The sequence below is a fragment of the Bicyclus anynana genome, chromosome 5 (genome assembly GCF_947172395.1).
Source record: "Bicyclus anynana chromosome 5, ilBicAnyn1.1, whole genome shotgun sequence".
In the NCBI taxonomy this organism is placed as follows: Eukaryota; Metazoa; Arthropoda; class Insecta; order Lepidoptera; family Nymphalidae; genus Bicyclus; species Bicyclus anynana.
The window spans coordinates 2,377,209-2,399,588 of NC_069087.1; the positions used below are offsets into that span (position 1 = coordinate 2,377,209).

The 22,380-nt window shown below is 35.8% G+C and overlaps 2 protein-coding genes across 4 annotated transcripts in view; both read left to right on the forward strand.

Annotated features, from left to right (window-relative positions):
- Nucleotides 1–22,380, forward strand: part of LOC112047515 (uncharacterized) — a 475,328-nt gene that overhangs the window by 219,248 nt on the left and 233,700 nt on the right. The gene's annotated exons all lie outside the window — the stretch shown is intronic.
- On the forward strand, nucleotides 455–14,237 carry LOC128198111 (sodium-independent sulfate anion transporter-like). The gene is made up of 2 exons (XM_052881723.1): nucleotides 455–1,577; nucleotides 2,750–14,237. Exon 2 carries the CDS (start codon nucleotides 8,777–8,779, stop codon nucleotides 10,604–10,606), a length of 1,830 nt encoding a protein of 609 aa, XP_052737683.1. The 5' UTR covers nucleotides 455–1,577; nucleotides 2,750–8,776; the 3' UTR covers nucleotides 10,607–14,237.

Here is a 22,380-nt window from a genome sequence, read left to right on the forward strand (position 1 = left end):
CTGGGCGTTGATATGAACAACATTAAAATTTTTAGGAACATCAGAGAAGTGAGAAGTAAGATCATCAGATAAAGAAGGAAGGCTGTGAAAACTGGAATCACTATTGATTCCCTCGAGGGATGAAAGTGAAAAAAATGAATCGTCAAGGTTTTCATTTTGACTAGACATGTAATGTATAGTACTATAATATACTATATAAATAAATTAAAAATAGTTAAAGCAGAAAAAAAAATAAAAAAAAAATTATAATAATAATAATTAAAATAAATATATATTTTAGATAATAAAAAAAAAAATTATAATAATAATAATAAAATAATATAAAATATAAAAGTAAATAAGCCTTGTGACGTTTGATCGCCAATCGAACCCTTACCTTCCAGATAAACATAAGGAACACTAATTAATAATGCTAACACACAGAATCAGCAACAAAAATAAAAAAAAAAGAATTAAGTCAATAATAAATAGCAATATTAATATCAGAAATTTGAGCACGTATGGTAAAGATATTCCAAATATTAATTTTTATATTATTATAAACGAATCTTGAAATTCCTCAGAAACACAAGATGCTTGTATCAATTTAAACATTTTTAGTAAACATTTTTAGTTAGCCTGTGGTGCTTTGACACTACGTTGACAAATGACAAGTTGACATCATGTATACTACTCTGTGGTTGACATAGACAATACTGACGTACGATTTCGGTTGTCATTGTCAGACGTCAGTTACGTCCTGTAATTTGTAAACATTATTTAAAGAACCTTCAAAATTAAAAATTATATCATTACCCTTTTTAAAAGAGTGATAATTGCATAGACTAACTACTTAATAAAGAAGAAACATAATATTAATGCCTCACAACAAAAGTAACAGAAAAGAAAAGTTAATACAAGTTTGCAATAAACAAATCAGCAACATAGCCTTTATCATAGGCAAAAAGAGTTCTATTTCTTATGTGCCCTCTTGGCTCGCGGGGCCAGTGGAAATTTAGAACTTCCTGAAGCAACAGAGGGAACAGCAGCAGAAGTTATTGGCGCTGGGCCTGTCACCATTGGAGCTGCAATATCATCCAGATCTGCAATCGAACGCAGATGGCGCCGGGACCCATCTTGGTGTATTGCGAAGACATTCCCATCCCTTGTCCAGCATTTGTTGACTCCGAGCCGCTGACGAGCTGCCATGAAAAGATCGTGTCGCTCCTTAGTGAGGAACTCAGACAACGTAATGCCTGAGTTCCTTAAAGCTGTTTTGGCATACCACAGATTGTTCCTGAGTGACAGATCATGAAACTTGATTAGAATGGCTCTGGGTTTGCCATCCTTAGGACGGCCCAAACGATGGCAGCGACTTACACACTCTTGATTGATTGGCATCTTTAAATGATCAGAGAGCGTCTTAACAGTGACAGAGTCCAACTTCTCGTCTTTCACCTCGGATATGCCATGGACCAACAGAATTTTGCGCCGGCTTCTCATTTCCAAATCATCCAAGGATCTATGAAGGAGCTGCATTTGCAGTTGAAGGCCTTCGAGCGCTGTCAAAAATGTATTTAAAAATTCGCAAGTTGAATGTAAGTGTATGAGCCTAAGAGTGTGTGTGTAAGTCGATGTGTGCGTGTGTGTGCGTGTGTCTAAGAGCATGAGAAAGAGAATGGACGTGTGTGTAGGTGTGAGAATTGGTGCATAAATTAGTTAAGTTTATTGAGTTTGGTATGTGTTTTTCTGATGTAATAGTACTACTCTTGACTATGACTCTTGAATATGATTACAATTAAATTTTTAAACTAATCATTACAATCACATACATATTTTAACTGTGGCTTAATCAATGGACTTGAGAGGAGCAAAGTTGAAGTACAGCTGCCCGGAACCCGGAATGCAATACCGGCAATTATTTTATATGCAACTAGTGGACCCGGTCAAGCTTCGCTTTGACTTATGTGCACTTCTTCCCTATCCCTACTCTACACTACTCTACCCCTACCATATCCTACCCCTTGACTCTTAAACGTTTGTATGGGAAATAGATGGGTGTTGTTTTTATGGTTTTCCCGGCAGTTATTCTAATTTTTCTCACTTTTTAAACCTTCCCTATACCTCCACGAACATTTGAAGACCAATATAAGATAAATCCGTTCAGCCGTTCTCGAGTTTTAGCGAGACTAACGAACAGCAATTCATTTATATATATATATATATAGATTATAGGGATATGTATAAAAATTGTCAATTTGACATGTTTGTATGTCAAATTAATATTTTTTCAATGATATATTCAATTTCAATGATAATAATTAAGAAAGTAGGTTTGAAGATTAAGTACATTCGCAAAACCAAAGGGGATCTAAAATAACTTTGTAATATAATTATCATTGTGTAAAGTAATTTAAGAGCCGTGATAGCCCAGTGGATATGACCTCTTCCTCCGATTCCGGAGGGTGTGGGTTCGAATCCGGTCCGGGGCATGCACCTCCAACTTTTCAGTTGTGTGCATTTTAAGAAATTAAATATCACCTGTCTCAATCGGTGAAGGAAAACATCGTGAGGAAACCTGCATACCAGAGAATTATCTTAATTCTCTGCGTGTGTGAAGTCTGCCAATCCGCATTGGGCCAGCGTGGTGGACTATTGGCCTAACCCCTCTCATTGTGGGAGGAGACTAGAGCTCAGCAGTGAGCCGAATATGGGTTGATGACGAAAGTAATTTATGGATTTATACTAATCTGGACATTTTATATTTCAGGTACAGTCTAAGCTGATCAAATCGGTAAGGTCGTACTGTCTGGATTATATTAAATAAGTATAATGTTATACAATACATGAAAGGAAAGTATAAACAAAAACCTGTAATGCGTTACACATGGAATTATTTGGTTTTCACCGAAAATGGGCATACCAAATTATATACATAAAAATAATAAATGATGTGGTCTCTCAATTTTTCAGCACGATTTGTTACAATTGTCACACGCAGTACGTAGTATCGTTAATATATGGGTGTACGTATATAAATTCATACGTGACTATGTAGTGAATTAATTATGTCAGAAAACCATGCAAAAGTGCTAGACGACCATCTAGTTTTTTATGCTATACTTACTATCTTGTAAACGTCAACCTATGTTCTTTTTTGTTCTCCTCTATGTGATGTCGTACCTAATATTGATTTCAAAAAGTTTGATTGGTTGATAAGTTAAACTGCTGTTAAGGCAAAATAAACAAACTCAAGTTCACTTTTATAATATTACATAGAAAATTATGACCAGAAACAAGCAATTAGTTAAACCGTTTTTTAGACACTTGATTCGACTCACTTATTCACTTTTTATTAGACAGTAATAAATAATATGATAAATAAACCCAAACATATAAAACTTGCAGAGTTCGCACGTGTAATTTTCCCAATTGAAACTAGATTTCACGTTTAAATATAGGTAAGTAGGTACAAACAATACCCTGAAACTAATAATAATAGGCCCGTTTCCCCGGCATTTGTCACTCCATTTCGTCCCAAAACTTTCAACGTTTGAACAGCAACGGATTCGAGGCACGGCTTTAGTCTGAATAGATACTAATTCCTCTATATATCAAATAAGATAATAGTTCACGCAACTCGGTCTTAGCAACACCCTCCTACAGTCAAAGGGTTAAACACCGACTATATTGTACTGAATATGTAAATTTCGTTTGTAGCATCAAATTGTATTTCACATTTCTATATACCTACTGTTAGAATATAAACGCTTGTTAATTATTTAAACAATTATCCTACCAGTGACCTATCTGATCCATTATAATATATTCATCTATTCAGCCGTGCATTATAATCTATCCGTTATCCGTTAATATATATATTAAGTAAATTTGCATATCTGATTATGTATATAACTTATATAACTACTGTTTATATTGTCTTTTTTCGGTAATATATACGTCTCATCAAAAAAATCGAAACAGTTCGCAAGTACTGTTCAGGCGGACTGTTTCGATTTTGTTGATGAGAAGTAAATTATTCGGTAATCAGCAGAAGAGTCAAACTTGACATTACAAAACCGTTTCAAGCCTACTTGAAGCAAACGCACGAACTTTAATTAACTTGAAATTCACTTTGTAGAACACACTCGCTATTCTATATTTCGCGATCCTTCCTTCAAAGTATTAAAGCCTCATGTTATGCCAAACATATTATCTTAAAATTTCAATAAAAAAATTCAACCGACTTCCAACTCAAAAATTAACCTAAACTAAAAAGCAAAAAATAACATCTTACCTATGTGCTACCTTCTGATCAGTTTGAAGGCGGTGCCAATCCAGTGTCATGTTTTAATTAAAGCCGTTTCTGAAAGAACCACAGAAATTTAAAAAAAATAGGATTAAATTAAAACATCACTGGCTTGGCACCGCCTTCAAACTGATCAGAAGGTAGCACATAGGTAAGATGTTATTTTTTGCTTTTTAGTTTAGGTTAATTTTTGAGTTGGAAGTCGGTTGAATTTTTTTATTGAAATTTTTATTTTTTAATTTTTAGTGTTAGCACACCTACTGAGTGTGAACAAAAATTAATAAGCAATTAGTTGAAACGTTATTTTCTTATGATAAGTATCTAAGTCCTACAATCCCAATTTTAAAATAATAAAAATACTACCTTAACTCATCTACAAAATTTCTTTCCCCCTTTACACGTAATATGAATATTCAGAAAAACGTGAAAGGTGACTGTCCTCCGTCTTCATCACCAGACCCCCTATGCAGTCACAATCTATATGGTTGGAAAGTTCTCATCAATACAAAATTATCAAATCAAAACACAAGGTAGCTACTGTGAACCGTCGAGGAGTTCCCTTAACTATCCTTCGTCTTCATCACCAGACCCCTAATACAGTCACAACCCATCTAGGTGGAAAGTTCTCATCAATACAAATTTATCAAGTCCAAACACAAGGTAGCTACTGTGAACCGTTGAGGAGTTCTCTTAACTGTCCTTCGTCTTCATCATCAGACCCTTAATACAGTCACAACCCATCTAGGTGGAAAGTTCTCATCAATACAAATTAATCAAGCCCAAACAAAAGGTGACTGCTGTAAATCGTTGACGAGTTCCATCGTCTGTGTTTCGGCTCCATCATCAGACCAACTCCAGACCTTCATAAAAGTGTAGTGGTTTAAAATACCTTATGGAAACACTAACAAACGCACTAGCCGTCGCTACAATTTTCGAAAGTTTCCCTCGATTTCTCCAGGATGCCATCATCAGATCCTGACATGAAAAAAATGGGACCACCCTGGAATCAAACCCTTCAAAACAAAAAAAGTATTTTCAAAATCGGTCCACAAATGACGGAATTATCGCTGGACATACATAAAAAAAAAAAAAAAAAAAACATACATACAGCCGAACGTAGAACCTCCTCCTTTTTGGAAGTCGGTTAAAAACCGAAACACTCAACATTGCAGTCTTAAAATAATAACCGCTTCGTTGGATAACGGAAAAAATGCAGGAAGCGAAAAATATCAATCGACTATAATATGCTCCCGACCGACTTTTTTTTTTTTTTCGGTCACGGCGGCTAATCTCATGGTGAGATTAGCCATGTACGCAGGAGATATTATAGTGCACAAGTGTATGCGCAAGCACAGGTGCACTCTCTCTTCCCTCACTCTCGAAATCCGATGGGACGGCAGACCGACACGACCGGTGAGAGATCAGGCGCAGGACCGACGGCTTTTACGTGCTCTCCGAGGCACGGGGGTGTACTAACACCGCCAACTTCCCAACTCCAGGCTGCTATTAAGATTTTCCTTGTAAGAAAAATCCCAATTAGTTTTTGTTGGCCTGACTCGGGATTCGAACCCTGGACCTCATTGTCCGTAGCTGAACTAGCTAACCACGGAACCAATGAGGCAGTTAAAATAATCGACTATATAAGATCCTCGAAAAACGCAGGAAATATATTTCTGCGTATTGAATGCTAGTCGCTATAGAGTTTCAACACGACATCGCTCAGAACACATCTAGGTATTTGAAAAAGAATGCGTTCTATAAGATTTAGTTGTATTTTGTTATCTTGGAGAGCCTTGAGATGTGTATTTACGAATACTTACACAATGTATATACAAATGTTTTGTAATACTCATATACAAATATTTACATTTTTACGAGTACAATTTCAAAATGCATTTTCATCTTGAATTTGTTAATTTATTTATCTAAATTCTTTGAATACAATATTTAATCCGTTTACAATTATGTACTTAATATGATATTTTATCTGTTATCTTTACTTGTTTTATATAGTTGTTAAATTCAGCTACATAATTAATAAAAGAGTTAATTAGACACAAGTGTTTACTCGGCAATGTAACCTACATAATAATCGTCAGATTGTAGCCGAATTCATGATTTATCTTTTCTATACTAATATTATACCTATACCTATATTATAAAGAGGAAAACTTTGTTTGTATGTTTGTTTGTTTGATTGTAATGAATAGGCTCAAAAACTACTGGACCGATTTTAAAAATTCTTTCACCATTCGAAAGCTACATTATCCACAAGTAACATAGGCTAAATTTTATTTTGGACAAAAATAGGGTTCTATATGATATTTCGGTTTTTCGGACACAAGGTGTAAAAAATCAACCAGAAAAGTAGGGTAGGGGTAGGCTAGGGATAGGCTAGGGGTAGGGTAGGGGTAGGGTAAGGGTAGGATAGGGGTAGTTGAAAGTTCACATCGAGTTTCACGCGGACGAAGTCGCGGGCGTCGGCTAGTACTTTATAAGAGGTTATTCTTAGACACTGCATTAAAAAGTCTACATTCATGGTAGTTGATCTAGAAGGCGTAATAAACTTCAACCTTAACAACGTACATAATATGTAGGTCTATACATTCGAGGTTCTATTTTCATACATGAAACCCATTTCGCTGAAAAGGCACAATGCTAAGCAAACATCAGCTTTACTCCTAATTACCTCTCAACGTATGCGTTTCCCAAACAATGTCCAAACTCTACAATAGTTTTTGTTTAAACCCTATCAACTAAAAAGTCTTCACTGGCTTCACAGAGCAACTTAACCACGACATTCATTCAGGCTTACAAATCCTTAACATTTAGGGGATAAGGTCCACTTTTGTTGAGTTTCCTGTATTTGTTAAGTTGTTGAGTATAATGCTTTGGCCATATGCACGGCCACGCGCTCCTTCATCACCCTTATCTGCAATGTTCGGGGTCGAACCCACTGCCTATCACACAAACACAGCCAACGTCGATGCTATCAAGACATATTGCTACATGTGTGCGGAATTAAAAAGTGTTTTCTAGCCAATTCCCCCGATTTATTTACAGATTTCAGAATGGAAACGAATTTACAATTCACTGTAATGTTATACGTACCTAACTACTTGAATTATACTCGTATATTTTTAATTTTCTCGTTAAGTTAAAGTATGGATGCGTTATATGAAAAGAGGTATGTACATATCCCTGATTTTTTCGTGGCAACTATTTGACGAACATTATGTAAGTTTCATTGGAGAGTATAATTTTGTGTCTAATTAACTCTTTTATTAATTATTTAATAAATAGTAGCTGAATTTAAAAACAATCAAAGTTGTTGTAGGTAGATACTCTTACTTTATAATATAACTAGCTGACGCCGCGCGGATTAGCCCACGTGGTTCCCGTTCCCGTAGGAAAACGGGGATAATATATACATATAGCCTTCCTCGATAAATGGGCTATCTAACACTAAAAGAATTTTTAAAATCGGACCAGTAGTCCCTGAGACTTGCGCGTTCAATCAATCCAACAAACAAACAAACTCTTTAGCTTTATATATTAAGTATATAGTATAGATTAGTATAGATATAGATTAAAGATAATAAATAAGTTAATATCATATGAAGTAAATAATTGTAAACGGATTAATATTGTATTCAAAGGATTTAGATAACGAAATTAACAATCTCAAGATGTATTTTTATTTATATAATGCATTTTGAAATACTACTTTTTTAAAAATGTAAATACTTATTAGTAAATTACAAAACATTTGTATGTAGATTATGTAAGTTTTCATAAATTCGTACCATTTCAAGGCTTTTCAAGATAACATGATTTACTTACAACAAATACAACAAATACGCATCGTACGTATCGGACCCGTCGCATCAAACGGATTTTTAATTATTACGGTAGATAAATCCATTTGATGCGGATCAGCGGACGCTGTTGTATGACTTTATATACAAAGAATACTAAAATCCGTTTGATGCTATGCGTCCAATGCGTACGATGCGGATTTGTGGACGCCTGTCATTGCCTGGCTGTTTGTTATGTTGCCACGTTAGCATACCACGGACTTAGCCATGATCGAAGCCACCATCGGAGCCTATTTAGAAAGTATAAGTTACCTGATGTGAAATCAAACCCCGAACCTTTTTAATTTGAATTACGGCATTATGAGAATAATACAATTTAATAGCTTCTAACACTTGTTAAAAACAACAGAATTATCTACGCCTACTTGAAAAAATGTTTTTTTTTTTTTTTAATTTATTTTATTAATTATAATTATTTTATTAAATATATTATTAATTAAATTTAATTTAAAACATTCCTATATTACGAAAATAACACAAAAAGGACTATATGATTATAAAAACCATTTGATCTTTTTTTAAAGAAATAATGTAATGCAGTAAAATTAGTATTTTCAAGTGTAGACGAGATAAATCTTCTTTTTTATCAATTTTTGTGATAAAATATGATATGAACGTCAGTACTCAAGATTATGCTCAGTTTCTTTGTGCACATCTCTTTGAAACACGTGTTATGACAACGCTAGACAATACAAAACAAAGTGGTCGATTAGTTCGACAAAAACTAAAGAAATCACTCAGAAATGCCTGCAGTGTCAAATCAGCGAAGAAAAGATTACCGATACTAGAATGGCTCCCAAAGTACAGCGGTGCTATACTGGTTCAAGACTTAATAGCAGGAATTACTGTTGGATTGACAGCCATACCCCAAGGCATAGCCTACGCTATTATTGCCGGATTATCTCCTGAATATGGCCTTTACGCTGGTCTCATGGGAGGGTTTGTATACCTGTTTGTCGGAAGCTGCAAAGATATAACAATTGGACCCACAGCAATCATGGCGGCCATGACTTCGAAATATGTATCAGGCTATTCAGCAGATTTTGCAGTTTTAGTAGCTTTCCTCTCAGGGGTACTAGTGCTTTTGATGGGGATATTTAACCTTGGATTTTTAGTGGAATTCATATCGCAACCTGTGATCAGTGGATTCACTACCGCAGCTGCTTTGCAAATAGCAGCTGCACAGCTCAAGGGTTTGTTCGGTCTTAGTGGATCTGGAGGTAACTATTTCGCTGAATCTGTTGTTAATTTCTATCACAACTTCCTGACCATTAAACTATGGGATACGATATTAGGATTCACTACAGTTATAATATTGCTTCTGTTAAAACGCCTCGGAGATGGATGTAAACGAACAGATGGATTTGTGAAACAAACTAGATGGTTTATATCTCTCGGCCGGAATGCTGTAGTCGTTATCATCGGCATTATTGTTGCTTATATATTGAAAGTAGTAACAGATTCCGAGCCTTTGATATTAATAGGAGATATTGGTAGCGGTTTGCCTAAATTCCAATTGCCACCATTCACTACTCAAGTTGGGAACGACACGTATAGTTTTGTTGACATGGCTAATGTATTGGGACCTGAAGCAATCATCATACCAATGGTATCTATTTTGGAGTTAATCGCCATCGCTAAAGCCTTTGCTGGAGGTGCACCAATAAATGCAACCCAGGAATTGATTGCACTTGGACTATGCAATATTATTGGATCATTTGCAAGAAGTATGCCAGTTACGGGATCATTTACACGTACTGCTTTGAACTATGCTTCTGGAGTACAAACTCAAGCTGGAGGAATTTTTACTGGTGTACTTATAATATTGGCTTTAAGTCTACTAACATCAACATTTTACTATATACCGAAAGCTTCATTAGCAGGTTTGATAATGACTGCCATGTTTTACATGGTAGATTTTATGATAATAAAAAGATTATGGATCAATAGTAAGAAAGAACTGTTCATTCTACTAGCCACAATAATTATATGTTTGCTTAAAGGTCTTGAATATGGAATTGTAGCAGGAATTTTGATTGACGCCGTCATATTGTTATATACTACTGCAAAACCAACGATAGAAGTAAACATCTTAAGAGACGAAAAGGGAATTATGATTGTGCTGATTTTGCCAGAAAGCTTACCATATTGTTCAGCAGATTATACTAGACGAAAGATATTGAAAGCATCATTTGAAGGTGAATTAGATACTCTGATGATCATTGATGGGACTAACCTTAGAGATATGGATACGACCGTGGCGTCAAACATTATAACAGCTGTCAAAGACTTAGATAAGAAATCTCGAAGGATTGCACTCCTTAACTTTGACAGTTGTTTAAAGAAGATGTGTACAGATATTAATTCTAATGTTAGTGATAAATTCGTAAATGCTGGAAGTGCAGATAGTTTGTTAGAAGTATCCACTAGAAGTGCTTAGTGAAATAAAAAGACAGAAAGAGTAATTGGTAGTTATTTCATTGTAATGCATGAAATGGGTGGTGTGGATATTTAGCTTTATTCCAAAGGTTGAACATACCAATACATTATATTTTTATAATGTCATATAAAGATATAAAATAATCGTGTCTTGTCCTTGTTATACATGTGTTTTATTATTATTGTAATTATACTTAAGCTACGTGTAATTTCTTTTAATTACTTCGATTCGTTCTACATTTATATCCTCAAACTTATCAACCTACAATAACAAAGTTTTATAGTATATCATCGATTCATTTACTAAACTGGTAGTGATCATAAGTTTTTTAGCATCAACTTGCGTAGTTACAAACACGACAATATAATTTAATCAAACAGTTTTCGAAATGTCAAGTTAACATCTGTTACAAAGCTTTAAAGACAAAATCAATAATTTGTTAGGTAAAAGGGCAATTGGCGACAAATCTCGCCTACACGTAAAACGTCCAATATAATCGATTCAGCCCAAAAGACTGGGGACAGGCTTATCGTAAATTCGTGATCCCCTCAATATTTCTATTGCCCCGTTGAACGCGTCAAAGAGGGGTGTCATTCGGTTTCCTGAAATTTATTAACGTGATTCAGCACTTCTGAAGGTGGCAGAAGCGGCAGATTTATGTTCTTATCGCATCAACTAAGTGCGTGTATAGATTTTCGTTTAGCGACACCTCTGATAATTCTGTCACGAGCTCTATTAGATATACTCTATTAGATATTTTTATCAAATAAATAGATTATTATTTCTTTTTTATCTTGTTTGGTTATCACTTTGTTTTAGAGGACACTTCATTTTAAATTATTTTCTTTTATTTCAACAACTTTAGTAACTTTAAAAATTGCCTAACTTGATATCTAAAGTTATTTTATGTCAACAAATTTTATAATATTAGAAATTAATCGGAATATTTTGGTCGATCTAAACAAAACTAAGACTCTGAAATAATAAAAATAAAGTATGTTTTATATCACGACTCAATTGATAAATCGTACGCATTACTTCCACACTGCCAGTAGCGTATCTGTGTTCATATTAACTATCATATACACACGTCACAATATTTCTACACCGAATAGTTTTCACTCTATTTCGGTTTATTTTTAACCACTTTATTTGCACAATACAATATATAATGGTTAAATTATAAATTGTAATCATTGATCGAGTATTTTTCGCTAGAAAAACATATTCTTAAGAGAAATAGTAACTGCTTAGAATTCACTCACATTATGTAGATAAGGATTTGTATCGAATAATATAAAATTCTGAAAGTTTTAGCAACGCTCGCTCGTATGTAATTCCACAAAAGCTTGGATTTCATCTGGGAGTAAACGTTTCATTTATTTCTTTTATTTTATGGCTATTACCATAGTTAATTATTATTAAAAAAGAAATCTTCTTTATGATTTTGTACACTTGATTCATATTCAACTTTATCTGCCCTGCCAAGGTATGGCAATGACACGTCAAATCACGCGGAAATAATGGTTGAATGAACACGCCGTTATTGTCCCTAAACCAGCTGATCCTGACCTTCCCACCCCTCAGAATCTTCCTTATTACCATAACCGTTATATTCGATTTGCGAAAATGCAGAGGTTTTGTATTATTGGTCATCCAGTACACGAGTGGAGACACCTCCCTGGACCTTTTTTGTGTAAAATTTCAGGTTCTGAATAGGGAATAGTTTCCAGATGATTACCTTCGACGTTACGTACTGATTTGTTGTATGGGAATATGTCATCCGTTAGCGGAAAAATATTGTTCATCGGTGGTTCATATTTTGGGGATTTTGCAAAATTCTGAAGGCATCTAATAATTTATTGTAACTGATAGTATTATCAACCAACATTCGGCTCACTGCTGAGCTCAAGTGTCCTCTCAGAATGAGAGGGGTTAGGTCAATAGTCCACCATGCTGGCCCAATGCGTATTGGCAGACTTCACACACGCAGAGAATGAAGATAATTCTCTGGTATGCAGGTTTCCTCACGATGTTTTCCTTCACCGATTGAGACACGTGATATTTAATTTCTTAAAATGCACACAACTGAAAAGTGAGTTGTGTGCATTTTAAGAATTGTGTGTGAAGTCTGCCAATCCGCATTGGGCCAGCGTGGTGGACTATTGGCCTAACCCCTCTCATTCTGAGAGGAGACTCGAGCTCAGCAGTGAGCCGAATATGGGTTGATGACGACACAACTCAAAAGTTGGAGGTTCATGCCCCGGACCGGATTCGAACCCATACCCTCTGGAATCGGAGGCAGAGGTATCCACTGGGTTATCACGGCTCGGATAATAGTATTGCTGTGATATAAAAACTATCGGAATATACGTATAACGTGGAATAGACTAAATTCCACTTCTGATTATCGAAGGTATACTAAATCACACGGGCTATCCTGGGCGTATATCCTGGTCAAGTTTCTAATGCCACAGTTTATGTTCCATCTTCGTAAATTGCCCAAATTATAAATTATAAGTGTAATGAATATTTAAAGCCTCATTTCATGGAAAGATGTTAAACCTGAAGGTGTTGTTAAATTAAAGTGTGTGGTAACTGTCAACAGCAATTCAAATTTGACTATGATGCGTCAAATAAGAACAAATTATTATCAAATATTAACCTGTGTTTAATTAACAGTTGCATTTATAAAATTAGTCAGGAGATTAGTCAGGACCTTGCATATGTTGATTCTTTATTATTTTTATCACATCAAAAATATTGTGTTATCAAGTGACATAATACTCATAACATTAAAACAATAAAATAACTCACGGTTTCCGAACATAAATAATAATTCCGATAGAATACTTCAAGATTCCGGACTTAAATCCTATATTTCTTGAATTGGACTAAAGTTATTTAGTTAATTTATACTTTGAAAATAAGGTGATAAAAACTATATAGATTGAAATATCTTTCATGTAATAAATTCAGTGACAGGCGTAAGGTTATCCAACTTATCAGTTATAATATGAGCCTGCTGTTGTAATTTAACTTTAATAATTTAGAATTTCAAAACTAAATATTAGAAACAACAATCAACAACTATTAATCTCAGCTTAACGTTAAACACAACTTAAACAGCTGCATAATAGTGGTCACATCTACAACAAATACCTGTTATCTATCAAACAGATACGTTCCCTTTTAATTTTCCATCCGACTAACCATTATTTCATTAGTGTTAAAATTTAAATTGGCATGTTCGTGCGGTGAATTTAATTTGTAAATCTCATGCTGGTGTTGCAAATTTATATCTTCATCTATATCAGCATCTATTGTTTTAGATTTAGGGTTGAAATCACAATGTATTGGGGTTTGAAAATCGTGGCAAAGTTTAGGGTCACTTGGCCCTTGTCAAGTTAGTCTTGCAGCAGACAAAAGTAATGAAATACTGGGCAAATGAGCCGTGCATAGTTGTCAAAAGCAACGTGTAATTCATTTGGGAGCTTGTTAGGATATACGGGTTTGTTTGGAATTTTGCCCATAGCTTTGTTATATTATTAAATACTCGTATCTCGTATCAATAGATATGTCATGGTTTTTCTTTTTGTGTGGTATTTCCAAATAAAGAGTTACTAGCAGACCTGGTCAAGCTTCGCATTGACTTATATGCACTTCTTTCCTATTCCTACCCTACAATTCCCTACTTCTACGCTTACCTTACCTCTACCCCTGCCCTACCCTACCCCTATCCAATTATTATTAGTATTTTTCTCTCAAGTCAAATCAGATTTCCAAAATTTATTTTAAGTACTTACTATTATGTAATCCCAATGAAATAACGTTCAAAAATATGCAGTTGTTCGTAGGAAAAAGAAAATAGGATTTTACGCTTGTATAGTTCAACTATTTGTTACTATAATTTAAAATGTTTTTAATTTGTGGCTGGTGGGAGGCTTCGGCCGTGACTAGTTACCACCCTACCGGCAAAGACGTACCACCAAGCGATTTAGCGTTCCGCTACGATGCCGTGTAGTGTAGAAACCGAAAGGGGTGTGGATTTTCATCCTCCTCCTAACAAGTTAGCCCGCTTCCATCTTAGATTGCATCATAACTTACCATCAGGTGAGATTGTAGTCAAGGGCTAACTTGTAAAGGATAAAAAAAAAATGTTTTCAATGGAAATCCAAATAGCTTTCAAAATCACACCATCAGAAACCGTTGTCAAAATAATACAAAGGGACATTCCCAAAACTTATTACCGAGTTGAGAAGTGAGAACTAAACGCTTTGTTAGACGTCGGGTAAGTTGGTGGCATTGTCATAGTTACTCTGAACAGTGTTATTAAGCTTACAGTTTACGTACAACTCTCTATACCAAGCTAAATGGATGATCACTTTACTGTTTTCAGCTCTAGACACAAAAGAAGAGTTATGGTAGGCGTCCACTGATCCACATTGTAAGTATCGGACGCATAGCATCAAACGGATTTTTAATTTTCAATATAATTATCAACCCATACTCGACCCACTGCTGAGCACGAGTCTCAGAATGGAAGGGGCTAGGTTAATAGTCCACCACGCTGGCCCAATATGGATTGGCAGACTTCACACACGAAGAGAATTAGAAAATTCTCACTCAAGTTTCCTCACGATGTTTTTCCTTCACTCCTCCAAAAAAAAAGTCCGGTGCGGCGCTGGAGCGCATCGTGTGTCCCCGCTCTTAGGGTAGGCAATGCAGTTTTGCATCCATGAAGTGCTCGTCACTGCACATAGCCTAACTATTCTCTCTGAAAACTGCTTCTGTGCTCTGTTTTCATATTCTCTCCAGAATGTAATTGGGAAAAATCCGTGGTTTCAGATATGAACAACAACAAACAGATAGACAAAAATTCTTCCACTCAGCGCCCGGTCGTCCTGTGTGCCTAGTTGGTGTTTTCAATATTTTCATACTATTACAGTTGTGCAGTAGTAATACTAGATGGCGCTGTATCAATTCCTTAGAAATTCGCGTTTACGTTAACGCGATAGTAATAGTATAAAACTGCCACTAGGCCCTCTGATGTTAATCAAAGAAGATTATTCAAAAACCGAATTCGCTCGACATGCTGTCACGTACCACCATGAACGTAATACAAAAAAAAAACATCATAAAATATTCATGGGACAATAAGTGGTATTTTATGGGAGGCAGTTTAATGGCGAGAACATTAAACTCAGTTTTACTATGAGTGCCTGCAAGACTGCTTTTATTTGATCGGGATCCCGCCAAATTGCTTTTTCATTGCAACCAATTTCCCTACTAATGTTATGAATATTAAAAGAAAACATAACTTGTAATGACTTTTTTGAACGAAAACCTTCGTGAGTACGGTACCCAGACTTTCCCCATTTTATAAAGGCTGTAACTTTGTCAGATCATGCTCCTACCATGGGTTGGGTTTCAAGGATTCAGACCCTTAACCGACCTTAGGGTTTCGTACTATTATAGTTTCGCCATGTCCGACCAACTAAAACGTATATTAAATTACGTCTATAAAGTGGTTCAAAGAAAATTTGAAAAAAAAAAATTTTGGCGTTCCTTCGCTACATGCAAAGTGAGGATGAGGTTTTATTGTCTATCTCATAAGTAGTGTGGCGTATCGTTATCGGTATTTTTTTGCATTACAGAAGGGATTAAAGTGCTAAATTAATTTACGGAACCCTACACTGCGCGTGGCTTGACACGCACTTGGCCGGTTTTTATAATAAAGCAGATGGCCCATCTGGTGATAAGTGAAAAACTATTGCCCTTAAATAGAGCAAGCAACACATCGCAAAGCAAGCAAATAATACATTCTGCTATGTATCGCTCTTTACTTCTACTTGAGGTATAAATGCTCATAAATCTCACATACCTGTAAATATATTGGCAATCAGGCCCTTCAATACAATGCTGAACACAGCAAAGCTACATAGCAGCAGAAAAATGCATAACTTTAGTACTTTTCCGATCACAAGAAACTCAATTTTCAAGAAAAATGGCGTGCTTTATTATCTAGAAGGCAATGGATTTAAAAATCAAACGAAAGTTCTATCACAGTTCTGCTTTGGAATCTACTTCGTTGAAGATTTAAATTATCTTCCTAAAGCCTGTGTTGATTCCAATACAAAACAAAGAGTTACGAAATTCCCTACAAACCCCCTGCAAGATATAAAAGCACCATAAAATTTCCATTACTATCCATCCGGGCAGGCAACGCCCGTTTGGATCCTTGTCAAAGGTTAAAAATGTCTACATATATTGTAAAAACGTGCAAAAAATGGTGTTTCCAGTAAACAAAATGGGATTATTGATGGACATAGTTTATGGGTGTTATTTTTTTTTGGTTAACCGTCAATGAAATGGAAAGTATATTGTTATATTTATTACATAATACGAGAAGAACCACAATTTATCATTTTTGATTGAACTTTGGATAAATGGAATTTCTATATAGTACATTTTAATACTTTGCTGAACCAACAAAGATTTCTGCTAAGTCTGATTTTTACTGCTTTACTTGAAATCAAATCAATATTCATTGATTTCAATTAGGCTTACTTTAAGGTAATTTAAAAGCACTTTCGAAACGTCAGGTACCTACTGATATTGTACTTAAGATACTGGTAATAAAAATAATTAGTCTAAAACTTAAAATTAAAGTTACGAGGGTTCCAAAGCGCTTTGGTCCGAGAAGAGTTGGTTTAGTGGACTTGCCAAACAGATCGGGGTCAATTTAGAATTGGCTATTTTCTAAATTGCTCAAGTATTGTCTGATGGTAGGCTTCGGCAGTCGCTAGTTACCGATTTTTGTGGAAACGATTTAGCGTGGTACGATTCCGCGTAATTAGAAACCATTCAGATATACTCGTATGTAGGTGGAGAACAAACTTGTACATCCTTCAAGGATCTACATTATTTATCATCATCATCATCATCATCATCATCATCATCATCATCATCATTCATCATCATTATCAACCCAAATTCGGCTCACTACTGAGCTCGAGCATCCTCTCTGAATGAGAGGGGTTAGGCCAATAGTCCACCACGCTGGCCCAATGCGGATTGGCAGACTTCACACACGCAGAGAAATAAAAAAGCTCTCTGGTATGCAGGTTTCCTCACGATGTTTTTCCTTCACCGTTTAGAACACGTGATATTTAATTTCTTAATCATCATCATTAACAACCCATATTCGGCTCACTGTGGAGCACTAGCCTCCTCGCGGAGTTAGGCCTTAGTCCACCACGCTGGTCCAATGTGCTACTTAGATTTATTAGACTGTATCGTCACTTAAACTCAAATAAATTCACAGTAGAAGGTCTACAACTTCTCGTAAAAAGTCATCATCAATGTTGTAGGTACCTTATATTAGTAGAAATTACTTTCAGACAAGTCAAGTAATTTTTTGACTGATAGTAATACTAACTACTACTACGTTCTGTGTACCATATAACATCTCTTTCTTTCTCTATTACTATTATGAGTTAGACATACATATTCGTAGTAGTATGTTTGTCGACATAAATTGCCTCGCTTCGTGTTATTGAACGTGCAATGAAAATATTATATAGGTACGAGCATGTTACAGGCAAAGTTTGCTGAGCAGACAAAATTGACTATTTCCATGTTGTGGAAAAGCTTAAATTAGTACATTGCAGGGTACAAGTGTTTTTAACCCCCGACGCAAAGAGGGGTGTTATAAAATTGACGTCTGTCTGTCTGTGGAACCATAGCTCCTGAACGGATGAAGCGATTTCAATTTAGTTTTTTTTGTATAGGTGACTTATGTGCGAGTGTTGTTTGTTATTTTTTTTTATTTGATTATTATTGAGTTGCGAGCTGCGTCTGCAAAAATAATTTTAACATTGAATACTGTACTGAATTATTTTATTTTCTCGAAATAGTAAATATGGTAGGTATAGTGTAACACACGGGGCTAAACCCATTATAAACTAGGTTTCTATTTAGCGGACTTCGCCTTACGGCTCGTGCCCTAAAATACCTCGTATATAATGGCTCTTTTTAGCCCCTTGTATGTAAAAGTGAAAGCTGATTCAATGGCCTCCAAAAGCAATTTTATTATTCATCCATAAAAGCCCACGGGATCTTGTTATAGAAGAGTGTATACACCCAATGAAAGCTATTTACCGAATAGATGACGGTGTACCGCTATTTCATCATCATCATCATCATATCAGCCGATGGACGTCCACTGCAGGACATAGGCCTTTTGTAAGGACTTCCAAACATCACGATATAACCATCGAATCCCTGCGACTTGCTTGATGTCGTCAGTCCACTTGGTGGGGGGTCGGCTAACACTGCGCTTACTAGTGCGGGGTCGCTATTCCAGCACTTTGGGACCCCAACGTCGGGCTCTTCGAACTATGTGCCCCGCCCATTGTCTCTTCAGCTTCGCAACTCGTTGAGCTATGTCGGTGACTTTGGATTCGATCACGCAGAGATACTCCTAACATAGCTCGTTCCATCGCCCGCTGTGTGACTCTGATGACCTATGGTTCCGAGACTTGGTCGCTAACTATGGACCGCTATTTATTTCAACGAAAAAAAAAAAGAATTTTCAAAATTCGTAACAAACAAAAAAAAACATACGTGTCGAATTCAGAACCTCCTCTTTTATTTGAACTCAGTTAATAATATTGCAAACAAAATTGAAGATCCGTACAGATATATAAACAATGCTGTTTGGAAGCAAATATAATCATATTGGTAGCATTGCGACAAAGAACCCAGCTACTTAGAGAATAGAATATTGCAAGCAACACAATTTTCCCCAACAAAGCGTAAAGTTATCAAAGTACCTATTTCATAGAAGCGTAGAATATCATGATACCCCGGCCATTGCCCGTCTACTCATAATAGAGATATATGTATAGGGATGTTTTTCAATCTATGCGGAACCCTTGTTTAACATTCCTGTCTGTCTGTGCCCAGTCTAGACAGAGCGGTTATATTAGTTGGGTTTTGATTTTTTTGCCTTTTTTACTCATACGTTAATTCTGTATTAATTGTTTTTAAATTAAAAGATGCCGCGCGCTTTGACATGGCCTACGGTGCAAAGAGGATTTTAACAAGGGTAGGAAGTAGGTAAGCAAATAAAAATAAAAAAAAATCTTCTATACCTAATACAGGTTCTTAATCTCTGTGAATTGCACGCAAGTGGCGTGCAATTCACAGGTATGGTATTGTGATCTCTGGATCTATTCAACCGATTTTGAAAAGTCTTTGACTACTAGCAAGCCACGTTATTTGTGAGTGTCATAGGCTTTACTTTATCCCCGTATTCTCACGGGAACGGGAGACTACTCTAAACTTAATATTATAAAGAAGAAAGATTTGATGGTTTGTTTGTATGTATTAAATAGACTCCGAAACTACAGGACCGATTTGAGGTTAGGGGTAGAGTAGGGGTAGAGTTGCGAAGGGGAGCTTGGTAGGGGTAGGGTAGGGTGGGTGTTTTTCTCTTTTGGCTGATATTTAAAATGGAAATAAATTTTTCTCTGGATTAATACGTAGGCTACTTTTCATCCCGGAAAAATCCATGGGTTCCGAGGGATTTGTGAAAAACTAAATTCCGCGCGGACGGACTCGCGCGCATCCGCTAGTTTTATATAATTAACCAATATTATTTATTATTTCCAACATTTATAGTCGTCGTCTTTTTCTAAAAATTACAAGGTTCCAAAGTTCTTATAGAGTAAACCAAGTTAGTTTTATGCTATTCGTACTGTGTACGTTAGAATAGTGCAGAAAATCACATTAATTTCCGTGTTTCCTATAATTAAATTTTCGACTACCTTTGTGCAATCCGAGCACTTAAAATTAGCAAACTTCACTTACACAATGGAGCACGTTTAGGCAAGGAAATGCTTCCCGGAAATGGAACAAAGTTAATAAAATTAAGGAGACGTGTCTTATAAACGTGAAACAGTGTGTTTTGCTGGTGTTTTTGTGACATTCTGACTTTGATTTATAACGCAACACCCCTTATAAGGTTTCAAATACTTTTTCTAAGTTTCTTATATTTCTAGTTTTGCTAACTTCCCTGTCTATATATATATATTTGTAATATATTTTGTTTCTGTCGTATATTATGACTTTAAATTTACATATTTTCATGGTTGCTTTTAGCAGTCCTATGGTAAAGTGAAATTAGATTAAAAAGTTCGTATGTTCTCTCTTCAAAATGTCAAGCTAACTCTTACAATCCATTTCGTCAACGTTTCGCTATCAATATATTATAAATATATTATATTTGACGGCCTCCGTGGCGCAGTGGTATGCGCGGTGGATTTACAAGACGGAGGTCTTGGGTTCGATCCCCGGCTGGGCAGAATGAGATTTTCTTAATTTGTCCAGGTCTGGCTGGTGGGAGGCTTCGGCCGTGGCTACCACCCTACCGGCAAAGACGTATCGCCAAGTGATTTAGCGTTCCGGTACGATACCGTGTAGAAACCGAAAGGGGTGTGGATTTTCATCCTCCTCCTAACAAGTTAGCCCGTTTCCATCTTTAGACTGCATCATCACTTACCATCAGGTGAGATTGTAGTCAAGGGCTAACTTGTAAAGAATAAAAAAAGAAGAAAAAAAAATAAGCCTATAGACCAATGCTCAACCTAATGAAAAGGCTCTACCTACATAATTTAGAGATAAGTACCTAATCAGTAAAAATAAATACAACCTCCTCAAAACATTATCTTTTCCAAATTGCTGCAACAAGAAACAAACATTTACAATTTATCAAATTGTTTTTAGAATTGTAACTCTTGTTAACTGGGGGATAAAGATGAATTTACAATAAAATGGTGATTTTCAAGGTTGTCGCCCACGAGAAAATTTCTACATGCTAGTATAAATACTTCACGTCACTTTGGACAGATATTTGAAACTTGACAGTCCCTACCACTTTAGAAACATTTTGACGTACCTATATAGGTACGTAGCTATAAATGTTTACTGTATGTTACGAGTGCACCCGCCTTGAAGGAAATAATAGGGCTGTTAGGCAATGGCGTGCATAAGTTTGTCGATCAGGGTATGAATTAATAAGAAAAGTTATCTAAACTGGGTAAATTAGTAAGTATTAAGAATACATCTCTTAGGGTATGCACTGCTTTAGTGCATGTATAAAGTGCACGCCACGAGCGTTAGGTAAACAAAATTTGTCAAAGTACTTTCACAAAAAAACGTAGCTAACTATTAATTACTTTAAGGTTTTCTGACGATCATACCACCACCCTTATCCCGATCTTCTCCATTCGTCTTTATTACTGATTCCTGAGCAACCGAATGGAAATTTTTAAAGAATGTTGCACATAAAACAATAACCAAGGAAGAAGAAGAAAACATTATAATACAAGATGTAGAATCAATTATTATCTAGTGATAACAAATATTGTAAAGAAAAAATTTTCAAAGAGCAACTGTTGAGTTTATTGCAAGTTCTTGTCAACAGAACCTGCCTTGAACCGTTGGTAGAGTCTGTACTTATACACGTATCCATATCAACTACCACCTAATTACCAAATAGTAAGTAGACATTGTCAAACATAAGTAAGTAGAAGTGCTTTCTGACTGAGGCATATTGGTTAAGGCATATATTCGTTCTGTGTGCCTTGTGGGAGTTTTCAATGTTTTCATACTGTTAATATCGCGTTAACGTAAACGCGAATTGTTGTGCAGTAGTGCCACTAGACGGCGCTGTTTCAATTCCTTAGAAATTCGGGTTTACGTTAACG

Excerpts from the sequence above, each read along its gene's own strand:
- LOC128198111 (XM_052881723.1), top strand. The coding sequence starts at position 8,777 with ATGAACGTCAGTACTCAAGATTATGCTCAGTTTCTTTGTGCACATCTC.